At 41.1% G+C, this 15,511-nt stretch overlaps 1 protein-coding gene across 1 annotated transcript in view; it reads right to left on the reverse strand.

Moving 5' to 3' along the window:
* Nucleotides 1-15,511, reverse strand: part of fer1l4 (fer-1 like family member 4) — a 110,302-nt gene that overhangs the window by 35,846 nt on the left and 58,945 nt on the right. The window contains exons 27-30 of the mRNA XM_071334690.1: nucleotides 13,740-13,913; nucleotides 13,314-13,424; nucleotides 12,566-12,727; nucleotides 11,768-11,939 (exon numbers count right to left, since the gene is read on the reverse strand). Coding sequence (XP_071190791.1) covers nucleotides 11,768-11,939; nucleotides 12,566-12,727; nucleotides 13,314-13,424; nucleotides 13,740-13,913 — 619 coding nt within the window. The remainder of the gene's footprint in view (nucleotides 1-11,767; nucleotides 11,940-12,565; nucleotides 12,728-13,313; nucleotides 13,425-13,739; nucleotides 13,914-15,511) is intronic.

Below are 15,511 nucleotides of genomic sequence, written 5' to 3' on the forward strand. Positions count from 1 at the left end.
TTCCATGACGTACACTAAGGCATTGTCGGCAGAATAGATGAATACAGTTCAATGCATGATTAATATAATTCACCAATACATTTCTTGGTATTCCAAAAAATATTGCTATCAGGTTGTAAATCATAGCTGGCCTGGTACATTCGTTTCAGTTTCAAACACTCAATATTTTGGACAAAAACAGACAAATGTACAGTAAATAAGGCTGAGAATGTCAATACAATCAAACTAGCAAGGGCAATGATCACATGTCAGTCATAATGTAGCTAATCAGCACGCGTATCTATTTATGTAGCAAGCTAAAAACACGGAGCCTAACATTAGCTAGCTATCTAGCTGCTAGGAGGATCATGTCATGTCATTGGAGGAGTGGGTGAGTTACTGACTTTTTCCCCTCATTGTTTTTCGGTGGCTATACACAGCTAGAGATGCAGATGTTAATTGGTTAGCTAGCAAGAACTTGAATGACTTATCCAGATAGCATATCTCTTGCGTTCACAAATTCGCTCTGGCTATCTACTCGGATTTCAGAGCACTCTCGTCTGAGTGTGCCAGAGAAATAACTTATACATTTACGAACACGCAACATCCGCTGAATATGAACGTGTCAGTAAACACAGGCAAAAAAAGTAATGAACACTCTAACAGTTGGTAGAGCATGCCACTTGCAACACCAGGGTTATGGGTTCAATTCCCACGGGGGACCCGTACGAGGAAGTACGAAAATGTATGCTCTGAATAAGAGCATCTGCTAAATGACCAATTTTTTAGCCTGGCTAACCAGCTCTGCTAGGGCGAGTAAAATGGTCAGAGTGAGGTGTTCTCTCATTCGTGTCTGGAAGTAACTAGCTGGTCAGTTAGCTTGGCTGCTTGGTTGCATGCAAGCTGCAGAAGGATGAGTAGGCTACAATTCCCCATTGTTTATCAGTGCAATTTTGACAGCCAACTAGCTGGAAAAGTTTGAGAGGTTTTATCTAATGTTCATTCGTTAGATTTTAGCTCATCTTACTCTGGCTAGCATTAGTTGTTGATCTTGTTGATGTGCATACAGGGAAATACCTTTTTATGGTTGTATGGTCAGTAGGACTTTAAAGTTCCCAAATGTAAGAGGACTCCCGTGGTATTGTGGCTTTTGGCGAATGCGTTCGAATGATCTAAAGTCGCGCAACTGTCTGTAAAATCAGTCAAGTTCAAAGTGAATGATGGCAGGCCTGTGTGGCAAATGGCTTGCTTGCAAAAAAGCCTACTTTAGTTCTGGTTGGCTATGGTGCACTGGTCTGCATAGACTCCGGTAATGGATGAGACAGATGTTTTTATTAGGTTTTATTTACTGCAGTGTCTATTAATTGTCCAAAATTCACAGCCGCTTTCCCACTTCATACTGCGATAGAATTTTCACAAATGCATTACTATATGTAAAACCCAAACATTCTAAGAATTTCTGAAAACGTGAAAATTAACATATCTAAGTACTCGCTTGTCAGAAAATGATCAAAAAGTGTCATATTCTTCTTGGGGGTGTATATGAACAGATTTTAGGGGTTTTATACTGCAAAAATGCTGTCACTTCTACTTTAAGGCTTTGTCTGGGAAAAAATGTATTCATAACGGTTATAGGGGTCTTACCATCCTCCCTCGGCTAGCCTTTGTGTACGAGGAATTCACTAAACTCAGCAAAAAAAGAAGTGTCCCTTTTCCAGGACCCTGTCTTTCAGAATAATTAGTAAAAATCTGAAAAACTTCACAGCTCTTCATTGTAAAGGGTTTAACTTCTTATGGCTGCAGGGGCAGTATTGAGTAGCTTGAATGAAAGGTGCACAGAGGTGCCCAGAGTAAACGGCCTGCTCCTCAGTCATAGTTGCTAATATATGCATAGTATTATTAGTATTGGATAGAAAACACTCTGAAGTTTCTAAAACTGTTTGAATTATGTCTGTGAATATAACAGAACTCATATGGCAGGAAAAAAACTGAGACGTTCCACTCCCTGTTTGGATTTATTCTGAGGCTGCTAGATTTTCAACCAAGCTCCCAATGAAATTACAGCGAGATATGGATGAGTTTTCACTTCCTACAGCTTCCACTGGATGTCAACAGTCAATAGAACTTTGTCTGATGACTCTAATGTGAAGGGGGGCCGAAGGAGACAGGAATGAGTAATCACTGCCATGAGGTGACCACGCACTGAACACGAGCATTCACGTGAGAGGCAGCTCCGTTCCATCTCTCAACTGAAGTCAATGTAATTCTCCGTTTGGAACGTTATTCAAGATGTATGTTAACAACGTTCTTAAGATTGATTCAATACATCGTTTGACATGTTTCTACTGACTGTTACGGAACTTTTGGACATTTCATCACGTTATAGTGGACGCGCTTTGTGACTTTGGAATTGTTTACCAAACGCGCTAACCAAAGTAGCTAATTGGACATAAATAACGGACATTATCGAACAAATCAAGCATTTATTGTGGACCTGGGATTCCTAGGACTGCATTCTGATGAAGTTTATCAAAGGTAAGGAAACATTTATCATGTATTTTCTGGTTTCTGTTGACTCCAACATGGCGGCTAATTTGGCTATTGTTCTGAGCACCGTCTCAGATTATTGCATGGTTTGCTTTTTCTGTAATTAAAAAAAAAAATCTGACACAGCGGTTGCATTAAGGAGAGGTATATCTATAATTCCATGTGTATAACACTTAACGTGTTAAGTCACGAGTCATCACAAATATGATGACTTGCAACTCGACTTTGACTTTAACACCAATGACTCGTGACTTAACTTGGACTTGAGACTTTTGACTCGACCTGACTTGATACCCTCCCCAAGCCCAAATATTAAAAATTATGCTATTTAAAAAAGTGTGCGCTACAACTGGCTAGGTAGTTGGTAGCCTAAATCCTGCCTGATATTACTGCAGGATCGGTACATCCGAACATCACACCTGCGGGACAGTTACAGGATGGCAAAAACAACTGCCCGAGTTACACCAGGAACGCACAATCCCTCCATCAGTGCTCAGACTGTCCGCAACAGGCTGAGAGAGGCTGGGCTGAGGGCTGTAGGCCTGTTGTAAGGCAGGTCCTCACCAGACATCACCGGTAACAGCATCGCCTATGGGCACAAACCCACCGTCGCTGGACCAGACAGGACTGGCAAAAAGTGCTCTTTACTGATGAGTCGCGGTTTTGTCTCACCAGGGGTGATGGTCGGATTCGCGTTTATCGTCGAAGGAATGAGCGTTACACCGAGGCCTGTACTCTGGAGCGAGATCGATTTGGAGGTGGAGGATCCGTCATGGTCTGGGGCGGTGTGTCACAGCATCATTGGACTGAGCTTGTTGTCATTGCAAGCAATCTCAACGCTGTGCGTTACAGGGAAGACATCCTCCTCCCTCATGTGGTACCCTTCCTGCAGGCTCATCCTGACATGACCCTCCAGCATGACAATGCCACCAGCCATACTGCACGTTCTGTGCGTGATTTCCTGCAAGACAGAAATGTCAGTGTTCTGCCATGGCTAGCGAAGAGCCCGGATCTCAATCCCATTGAGCACGCCTGGGACCTGTTGGATCGGAGGGTGAGGGCTAGGGCTATTCCCCTCAGAAATGTCCAGGAACTTGCAGGTGCCTTGGTGGAAGAGTGGGGTAACATCTCACAGCAAGAACTGGCAAATCTGGTGCAGTCCATGAGGAGGAGATGCACTGCAGTACTTAATGCAGCTGGTGGCCACACCAGATACCAGAGTTGTGGACTCGAGTCACATGACTTGGACTCGAGTCACAAATATGATGACTTGCAACTCGACTTTGACTTTAACACCAATGACTCGTGACTTAACTTGGACTTGAGACTTTTGACTCGACCTGACTTGATACCCTCCCCAAGCCCAAATATTAAAAATTATGCTATTTAAAAAAGTGTGCGCTACAACTGGCTAGGTAGTTGGTAGCCTAAATCCTGCCTGATATTACTGCTGTTCCTAAAACCATTGACATACGTTAGCCTACTGTAACCACACACAGAGAGTGTGCGTGTGTGTGTTAAGGTTGGGCGATTGTGTACAAGCCTACATCGCCCGATTGCGCCCCATAGTGATTCTCAATAGTCGATCACTATTGGGGGGGGGGGGGGGGTCTTTCAAATGGCTACCCATGTATTTCCATGGAAATATAACGTTTATTTTGAAAGTAAGAAATACAGAGATATTTTTAAAAGCATTCATGATTTGCGTTAATGTAATATACTAACTATTACTTAAATAGGAAATGGTATTACATTTGGTGAAGAGCACATTATGACTTGTTTAGGACTCGAAACTCAAAGTTCAGAACTTGAGACTTGACTTGATACTTGAGACTTGACTCGGACCTGCCTGTCCTGACTTGGGACTTGACTTGGGACTTGATTGCTAAGACTTGAGACTTACTTGTGACTTGTGAAACAATGACTTGGTCCCACCTCTGCCAGATACAGACTGTTACTTTTGATTTTGAACCCCCCCCCTTTGTTCAGGGACACATTCTTCAATTTCTGTTAGTCACATGTCTGTGGAACTTGTTCAGTTTTTGTCTCAGCTGTTGAATCTTGTTATGTTCATATAAATAAACGCAGTTGACAGTGAGAGGACGTTTTTACTAAATCAGAAGTTATTATCCTGGGTGACCTAAATTATGATTGGGAAATGCAGGCTTCAGACAATCTAAAAGACGTGTAATGACCTAAACCTAACCCAGCTGGTGACTAAGCCCACACGGCTCAACCCTAAAGATCCCTCAAAGTCAACTCTGATTGATCTGAGTCATTAATAAAATAAATTATGCTTGGGTCAAGGCTAGGAACACAGGCTTAGGACGGGACTGGTAAGCTTTTAAGCAACTGAGGAATCATTGTGTAAGACAAATCAGAAAGGCTAAATATGACTATTATGTAACCGCTCTTTCGTATTGTAATGGGAACCCTGAAAAACTGTCAAATCACTGCAGGTTTCTACTTCCTCCTCTCTGCCACAACAAATGAATTCAGACACTGGCCTCATTCTGGAAAAAAATGCCATCATTGATGCATTTAATAATTTTATTTCAGCAGGCTCTCTTTGAAAGAACTGCTAAGTCTATTCACAATGATACTGGGCTGGATGCTGATATAGGAAACTTGCTGAATGATCAGAGAAATGATAGTCAAAGCTTTTTTGGGGGGGATATTTACAGAAAAATAAGTCCTGGTGTCACGTTCCTGACCTGTTTTCTTTTGTCTTGTATCTTTTAGTTGGTCAGGGCGTGAGTTGGGTGGGTTTGTCTATGTGTGATTTTCTATGTTGGGATGTTTGTGTTCGGCCGGGTATGATTCTCAATCAGAGGCAGCTGTCAATCGTTGTCCCTGATTGAGAATCATACTTAGGCAGCCTGGGTTTCACGTGTGTGTTGTGGGTGTTTGTTGCCGTGTTTGTATTCGTGCCACACGGGACTGTTGTCGGTTGTTTCATTTTGTTATTTTGTTTCATGTTAGTGTTCAGTTTCGATTTAATAAATATAATGAGCACTACCCACTCTGCGTGTTGGTCCGATCCATGCTCCTCCTCGTCTGAGGAGGAGAACGACTATGACGACCGTTACACCTGGATGCTTTGCTAGCAATAGACAACAAGAAATCAACAGAGAACAACCAATTGGATCCGGTCTGATTAAGTGTGCATCGTGGTTGGCTCAATAACCCATATATTTAATTTAACATTGTTATCAGGAAATATTCCCAAATTATGGAAATCAGCTCTTGTGCTGCCACTCCATAAGGGCGGGGATAGTATTGATCATTATCGCCCCATTTCAAGGCTTTCTTGTCCAGTTAAGATTGAGTCCTTGGTAAATATTCAACTTTGCTCTTTTATATCTGAGAAATGCATTTTGAATGTAAACCAATCAGGGTTTTGGCCTGGGCATAGCACTATTATAGCAATCACTTTAGTTATTAATGATCTTGTCAGTGCTTTAAGACACTAAAATAAAAGTGCTGCTTTGTTTGTGGGCCTGTCAAAAGCTTTTGATATTGTTGAATATTTTGATTGAATCAGTATTTTTTATCGTGAAACAAACAAGAAATAACACACAAAAACTGAAAACTTGAGCGTGCAATACTTTGTAGAGCCACCTTTAACAGCAATTACAGCTGCAAGTCTCTTGGGGTATGTCTCTATAAGCTTGGCACATCTAGCCACTGGGATTTTTGCCCATTCTTCAAGGAAAAACGGCTCCAGCTCCTTCAAGTTGGATGGGTTCCGCTGGTGTACAGCAATCTTTAAGTCATACTACAGATTCTCAATTGGATTGTGGTCTAGGATTTGACTAGGCCATTCCAAGACATTTAAAAGTTTCCGCTTAAAACTTCTTATGGCTGCAAGCCCGAAGCCGGGCACAATATGACAACAGCCACTTCAAGTGCAGGGCGCGAAATTCAAAATATATTTTTTTTAAATATTTAACTTTCACACATTAACAAGTCCAATACAGCATTTGAAAGATAAACATCTTGTGAATCCAGCCAACATGTCCGATTTTTAAAATGTTTTACAGCGAAAACACCACGTATATTTATGTTAGCTCACCACCAAATACAAATAAGGACAGACATTTTTCACAGCACAGGTAGCATGCACAAAGCCAACCTAACTAACCAAGAACCAACCAAACTAACCAAGAAACAACTTCATCAGATGACAGTCTTATAACATGTTATTCAATAAATCGATGTTTTGTTCGAAAAATGTGCATATTTGAGCTATAAATCAGTTTTACATTGCAGCTACCATCACAGCTACCGTCAGAAATGGCACCGAAGCAGCCAGAGTAATTACAGACACCAACGTCAAATACCTAAATACTCATCATAAAACATTTCTGAAAAATACATGGTGTACAGCAAATGAAAGACAGGCATCTTGTGATTCCAGCCAATATTTCCGATTTCTTAACCTCTAACGCCTACCAAACCCGGATCCGGGATCCCCCCCATCACAAAAGCTGACTAGCATAGCCTAGCCTAAAGCCACAGGGATATCATATAATAAAATGTTCATGAAATCACAAGTCCAAGACACCAAATGAAAGATACAGATCTTGTGAATAAAGCCATCATTTCTGATTTTTAAAATGTTTTACAGGGAAGACACAATATGTAAATCTATTAGCTAACCACGTTAGCAAAAGACAACTTTTTTTTACTCCACCATTTTCTTACTGCATCAGTAGCTATCACAAATTCGGCCAAATAAAGATATAAATAGCCACTAACCAAGAAACAACCTTATCAGATGACAGTCTGATAACATATTTATTGTATAGTATATGTTTTGTTAGAAAAATGTGCATATTTCAGGTATAAATCATAGTTTACCATTGCAGCCACCATCACAAATCTCCCCAAAGCGACTAGAATTACTACAGAGAGCAACGTGTATTACCTATTTACTCATCATAAAACATTTCTTAAAAATACACAGCGCACAGCAATGGAAAGACACAGATCTTGTGAATTCAGACAATATTTCAGATTTTCTAAGTGTTTTACAGCGAAAACACAATAAATCGTTATATTAGCATACCACATGTGCAAACATTACCCCAGCATTGATTCAAGGCAAAGAGAGCGATAACGTTATCACCACCAAAATATATAAATTTTTTCACTAACCTTCTCAGAATTCTTCAGATGACACTCCTGTAACATCATATTACAACATACATATAGAGTTTGTTCGAAAATGTGCATATTTAGCCACAAAAATCGTGGTTATACAATGAGAAAAGTAGCCAAGCTGGACAGAAAATGTCGGTCGCCATTTTGGAGAGTCACCTAGTCTAATCAATAAATAATCATAAACTTGGCTAAAAAATACAGGGTGGACAGCAATTGAAAGACAAATTAGTTCTTAATGCAATCGCTGAATTACATTTTTAAAATTAACCTTACTGCGCAATACTGGGTGCAATACATGGTGCGATAGCGCAACGCTACACAGGAAAAAATGGCGTCTTATACATTTTACTTTTTCAACAGAACAACGAATTATCAGCATAAATAGTACTTACTATTAGCTGAACTCCCATCAGAATCTTGGGAAAGGTGTCCGTTGGCCAAAAGAATCGTTGCTGGGTTGGAGAATGTTTCCTTCGACGTTGCAATTAGCAGTACAGAATGGCATTCGAGAGAGAGATACCCAACTTCCTACAACGCCATAAAATGAAATGCCCGAAAATCGCAATATACTGACATAAACTGATATAAATCGGTTTAAAATAACAAGATTATGATGTCTTTAAAGCCTATATCGAATAAAAACATGACCGGAACCATCTAAGTAGCTAAAACCAGAGCTTCTACGAGGACATGGCAAGCTCCTCTTCGCGCGCAGTTGAAGATCCAAAAGAGCGTACACTGTGGTTCCAAACCATTTATAACCTCTGGGAACTACGTAGAGACTCCATTTCAACTCTCCCTATTCGCTAACAACCAGGGGAAGGCGTATGCAGTGCATCCCAACCAATAGAAGACAGGCAAAGTTAAAGACAGGTCTCAGAGCAGATGAGAAAATTTGCCATTCTCACACAGACATAGGAAAAGTGCTCTAAGTCCAGTTCTCTTTCACTTACAGACATAATTCAAACGGTTTTAGAAACTAGAGAGTGTTTTCTATCCAATAGTAATAATAATATGCATATTGTACGAGCAAGAATTGAGTACGAGGCAGTTTAATTTGGAGACCAATTTGTGCTATGTCGAAATGGCACCCCCCTAGTGGCAAGAAGTTTTAAGTGTTTTACAGCGAAAACACAATATAGCATTATATTAGCTTACCACAATAGCCAGAAACACAAGCCATTCCCCAGCAGCAAAAGTTAGCGATCGTAACAAACCAGCAAAAGATATATAATTTTTGACTAACCTTGATCAGCTTCATCAGATTGTCCTATAACATCAGGTTATACATACACTTATGTTTTGTTCGAAAATGTGCATATTTAGAGCTGAAATCAGTGGTTATACATTGTGCTAACGTAGCATCTTTTTCCCACAACGTCCGGATATTTTTCTGGCACTCACATATTCTGACCAAATAAGTATTCATAAACATAACTAAAAAATACATGTTGTATAGGAAATGATAGATACACTAGTTCTTAATGCAATCGCCGTGTTAGACTTCTAAAAATAACTTCATTACAATATGCAGTTTACGTTATGGCGAGAGCGTGCCCAAAACCTGGCCGCAACCTACTAGTACAACATGTTCGACAGATATATGAAATAACATCATAAAATGGGTCCTACTTTTGATGATCTTTCATCAGAATGTTGTACAAGGGGTCCTTTGTCGGGAACAATCGTTGTTTGGATTTAGAATGTCCTCTTCTCCAGTCAATTAGCACGGAAAGCTAGCAAAGTGGCGCTAAGCTCTCCTTCGTGAACAAACGCAGACAACGCAACACGCCTAACGTCCCGAAAAAATTTCAATAATCTAATGAAACTATATTGAAAAAACATACTTTACGATGATATTGTCACATGTATCAAATAAAATCAAAGCCGGAGATATTAGTCGTCTATAACGACAGCTGTACAGAAGGCAAAACCAGGTCCCTTCGCGCTCTCTCCAGAAAACAGGAAACTGGTGACACGTCATACAAAGAGCATTTATTCGAGCCCAGATCAAGTTATACACTCAATTTCTTCTCTCACTGCCTGTCGACATCTAGTGGAAGACGTATGAAGTGCATCTATACTGATATATATGAAGCCCTTTTATAGGCAGGCCCTAGAACAGTGCATCGATTTCAGATTTTCCACTTCCTATCAGGAAGTTTGCTGCAAAATGAGTTCTGTTTTACTCACAGATATAATTCAAACGGTTTTAGAAACTAGGGAGTGTTTTCTATCCAATAGTAATAATAATATGCATATTGTACGAGCAAGAATTGAGTACGAGGCCGTTTGAAATGGGCACCTTTTATCCGGCTACTCAATACTGCCCCTGCAGCCCAAACAGGTTAAACCACTCGAGTGTTGCTTTAGCAGTATGCTTAGGGTCATTGTCCTGCTGGAAGGTGAACTTCCGTCCCAGTCTCAAATCTCTGAAAGACTGAAACAGGTTTCCTTCAGGAATTTCCCTATATTTAGTGCATCCATCATTTCTTCAATTCTTACCACTTTCCCAGTCCCTGCCGATGAAAAACTTCCCCACAGCATGATGCTGCCACCACCATGCTTCACTGTGAGGATGATGTTCTCGGGGTGATGAGAGGTGTTGGGTTTGCACCATACATAGCGTTTTCCTTGATTGCCAAAAAGCTCAATTTTAGTCTCATCTGACCAGAGTACCTTCTTCCATATGTTTGGGGAGTCTCCCACATGCCTTTTGGCGAACACCAAACGTGTTTGCTTATTCTTTACTTTAAGCAATGGCTTTTTTCTGGCCACTCTCCCGTAAAGCCCAGCTCTGTGGAGTGTACAGCTTAAGGTGGTCCTATGGACAGATACTCCAATCTCCGCTGTGGAGCTTTGCAGCTCCTCCAGAGTTAACTTTGGTCTCTTCCGTGAGTTTTGGTTGGCGGTTTGTTGTGGTGCCATATTCTTTCAATTTTTTAATAATGGATTTAATGGTGCTCTGTGGGATTTTCAAAGTTTCGGATAAGTTTTTATAACCCAAGTCTGATCTGTACTTCTCCTCAACTTTGTCCCTAACCTGTTTGGAGAGCTCCTTGGTCTTCATGGTGCCGCTTGCTTGGTGGTGCCCCTTGCTTAGTGGTGTTGCAGACTCTGGGGCCTTTCAGAACAGGTGTAAATATACTGAGATCATGTGACACTTAGATTGCACACAGGTGGACTTTATTTAACTAATAATGTGACTTCTGAAGGTAGTTGGTTGCACCAGATCTTATTTAGGGGCTTCATAGCAAAGGGATGAATACATATGCACGCAACACTTACATTTTTTTAAACAAGTAATTTTTTTTCATGTCACTTCACCAATTTGGACTATTTTGTGTATGTCCATTACATGAATTCCAAATAAAAATATATTTATATTACATGTTGTAATGCAACAAAATAGGAAAAACGCCAAGTGGGATGAATACTTTTGCAAAGCACTGTATATACTGTATTCTTTACTATCTATTGCATCTTAGCCTATGCCGCTCTGACATTGCTCATCCGTATATTTTATTCCATTCCTTTAACTTAGATTTGTGTGTATTTGGTATTTGTTGTGGAATTGTTAGATATTACTTGTTAGATATTGCTGCACTGTCGGAACTAGAAGCACAAGCATTTTGCTACACTCGCAATAACATCTGCTAACCATGTATGTGACCAATAAAATTTGATTTTGATTCATCCCCTGTGTATTTATACCTGCGTTTTCTGTTTGTCTGTTGCCAGTACGTCTTGTAATGTCAGGTCGTCCCAGTGTGTTTCCTGTTTTCCCTGCTCTCTAGTTTTTTGTTTCTAGCTTTTCCGGTTCTGACCTTTCTGCCTGCCCTGACCCTGAGCCTGCTTGCCGTCCAGTACCTGTCGGACTCTGATCTGGTCACGAACCTCTGCCTCTTCGATCCTGCCCTTTGCCTGCTCCCTGTGTTATAATGAATGATCTGAGAACTGAACCATCCGCCTCCTGTGTCTGCATCTGAGTCTTATCCTAAGTCCTGATAGGTTTATCTGTAAACAAAAAAAGACCTAGTGTAAAAGATAGGACTTAAATGTTAGTCACTCGTACCCAAAAGTTCAGGCTCCTCCTCATCGTCTCCCCATTCCTCCAGGTTTTTTGGTGCAAATTGCATCAGACTTTGGACCACGTGTGTGCCCACCAGTACCAGCCTGCCGAACGCCCGCTGCTCCATCACAAAGATGGTGAGAGGAGGGTGAAGGTACGTCAGCTCTGGAAGGTCCTATAGGGGGATAAAACAAAAAACTGGAGATCAGGGATGCACAACTCTAGTTGGGGGCTCCCGAGTGGCGCAGCGGTCTAAGTCACTGCATCTCAGTGCTAGAGGCGTCACTACAGACTCTGGTTCGATTCCAGGCTGTATCACAACCGGCCGGGATTGGGAGTCCCATATAGGGCGGTGCACAATTGGCCCAGCGCCGTTCGGTTAGGGTTTGGACGTCATTGTCAATAAGAATTTGTTCTTAACTGACTTACCTAGTTAAATAAAGGTCCAAAAGAAAATTGTCCCTTGAGGGCCACAGTTCTGTTTGTCATTTGTCTATGAGATTAATTGATCAATTAGTGTCATTGATCGGTATAATTTGGTCTCTGATTAAAAGACGCCAGATGGGGACAAAAACCAGCATTCAAGCTGATCATTAAGCATCAGACTTTTGCACTCTTACACTAAATGAATGGCTGGACTAAAGGCAGCAAATGTGTCCAACCCCACTTGAAGTAATCCTTCTGGTCAATTGTAGCTTGTACTACAAGTACTCATGTTAATAATTCACAAATAAAACCTGGAGCTACAGTTCAATATTAAACACAGTGGGCCAGTTTTGGCAGTGGAAAATAAGTACTTACCACATCAAAGTGTTTGACAACCTCTTTGAAGTTGGGAAGGACTTTGTAGCTCTCGATTTCCTCTGACTCGATCCTTTGTCCCGCACACTCCATTCTCACTTGAGGCCTCTCCACTTCAAACAGGTTGACCCTCTTCAGGTCTCGCACACCCCAGTACAGCACCTGAACACAATCAATCAAATGTATTTATAAAGCCCTTCTTACATCAGCTGATGTCACAACTGTACAGAAACCCAGCCTAAAACCCCAAACAGCAAACAATGCAGGTGTTGAAGCACGGTGGCTAGGAAAAACTCCCTAGAAAGGCCAGAACCTAGGAAGAAACCTAGAGAGGAACCAGGCTATGAGGGGTGGCCAGTCCTCTTCTGGCTGTGCCGGGTGGAGATTATAACAGAATATGGCCAAGAGGTTCAAATGGACACAAGCATCACAGTGGTTTCAACTGACACTCAACACACCATAGCACTGAGGCAGCAGCATCACATGATAGGAAACACACTCAACATACTGTAGTACAGCAGCCATCAAAAGGTATTGTGTCCCACATCACATTGTTCAGTGATATAGCTCAGTTGGTGAGTGTTGCGCTAGCAACAGGAATGTTTTGGGTTCATATCCCACAGGGATCACATACACATAATACTGTATGCACTTACTGTACTGTATAAGTCACTTTGGATAAAAAGCTTTTATAAAGTGACATATTATAATGTCATACACATTTTATAGAGGAAAGGTTTTCACCTACTTCTATACGAAATTTCTTCAGTACAGGCCTAACCCCATCTGGGATGATGTAATACTTCTCCTCCTTTAGATACTCAGGCTCCCTGGGGTCCACATCAGCAGGTAGTGATGGCTGGGTAGATAGAGAGGAGAAATAAAGTCAGAAAGAGTATACTTTCCCAACCACAGCAGCAATGCTACCTTCGTGGGGCCTATATCCATCTAAATTATTCATTTATTTACCACACCATAAGTGTAAACATAGTGGATTAATAACGTATAAGATAGTATTTCTTTGTCTCTATTTGCTTTGACATTCCAATCTCTCTCTCTCCATCTCCCCCTGTCCAGTTTCACTCACTCATTCACTCACTATGTTGTTTTCCTGATAAAGCAGGGCTTCTGACCTTGCTATTTCCATAAGAAATGAATGCTTTAAGTGTCTGACCTCTCCAAAGCTTGAGTAGTCCAGCTCTATCAGCTCAAAGGCCGCCAGGAGCTCCCCCGCGGAGGTTTTGCCTCGGCTGATGTCAAAGAACTTCAGCATGGGCTTCTTATATGGCTCCTCCACAAACTTCAGCTCCGGCTCAGCGAACGCTCGGCCGAGGGGCTCGGGACTCCCCTGTGACATCGTTAACACAGAGAAATACATGAGACCTGGGTGAAGTGCCTGATGACCACCTGTGTATGCATGTTTTCAACTGATAGTTATTTTTAAGGGATTTTATTGACAAACTGTTATCCTAACTGTTATATTAGGATAACTTATTTGGCATCATGATGTCCTGTCATTTTAGGGTCAGCAAATGTCCTTGTATATGTGAAAGATGTAACAGGGTAGAACTGCTGAATTTTCTTGAACCCATAGAGATCCTATTCTAATTCCTAATTGTATGCTTGAACCTGTCTCTTGGCCTGTTGGTTACCAGGTGTGCCTCGTTGTAGTTAAGAACGTGGCCCAAGGTATAAATGTTTGTCCGTTTCATTCATTTAGGGGATCCCCTTACTATTTGCAGGCTGGCGTGCCTTGGGAGGACGAGTGCGGCGACTGTGGCCTACACCTGGGGGTTATCAAACTTTTTGAGTCCTTTTGTGATCACAAATTCATCAGAGACCCCTCAGTCATAATCAGTACACAACTCAAGTGAGATAAAAATAGCATACAAGATGTTTTACTATGACTTCGGCAGAGCATGGCCAGACAAATCAAGTCTCGGGCCCTGGAAAGAAACATTTTAAAGACCCACCTCTTGATATCAGAGAGAACATTTGTGCAGTTTTCAAGCTAATTTCCTGCAATTCTACACATTTTGTCAGGGGGTAGAGATTTTTTGTTGTTGCAACTTTAAAGCTAATACCCTGTAATTCTACACCTTTTTCCATGAGGCAAAGAGAAAGAATTGCAGTTTTAAAGCTTCAATTACAATTATTATGTGTTTTTTTTTTTAAAACAGTACTGTGGAAAGCAATATCCCTGTGAGCCTCCAAGGCCCATGTTGCCCAGGGTTAAGAACATAAATTGTATATTAAGATTACATTATTCCATGGATACATTTGTTTAATCTGTTAGTAATATTCATTAAAAAAAGTATATATATATATATACTGAGTATACAAAACATTAAGAACACCTGCTCGTTCCATTACATAGACTGACCAGGTGAATCCAGTTGCAAGTTTATGATCCTTTATTGATTTCACTTGTTAAATCCACTTCAATCAGTATAGATGAAGGGGAGGAGACAGGTTAAAGAATGATTTTTAAGCCTTGAGACAATTGAGACATGGAATGGTGTGCAATTAGAGGGTGAATGGGCTAAAATAACACATCCTAGATCTGAATGAATGAAATATTCTTATTAAATACTTTTTTCTTTACATAGTTGAATGTGCTGACAACAAAATCACACAAAAATTATCAATGGAAATCAAATTTATCAACCCATGGAGGTCTGGATTTGGAGTCACACTCAAAATTAAAGTGGAAAACCACACTACAGGCTGATCCAACTTTGATGTAATGTCCTTAAAACAAGTCAAAATGAGGCTCAGTAGTGTGTGTGGCCTCCACGTGCCTGTATGACCTCCCTATAATGCCTGGGCATGCTCCTGATGAGGTGGCGGATGGTCTCCTGAGGGATCTCCTCCCAGACCTGGACTAAAGCATCCGCCAACTCCTGGACAGTCTGTGGTGCAACGTGGCGTTGGTGGATGGAGCGA

The sequence above is a fragment of the Salvelinus alpinus genome, chromosome 12 (assembly GCF_045679555.1).
Source record: "Salvelinus alpinus chromosome 12, SLU_Salpinus.1, whole genome shotgun sequence".
Lineage (NCBI taxonomy): Eukaryota > Metazoa > Chordata > Actinopteri > Salmoniformes > Salmonidae > Salvelinus > Salvelinus alpinus.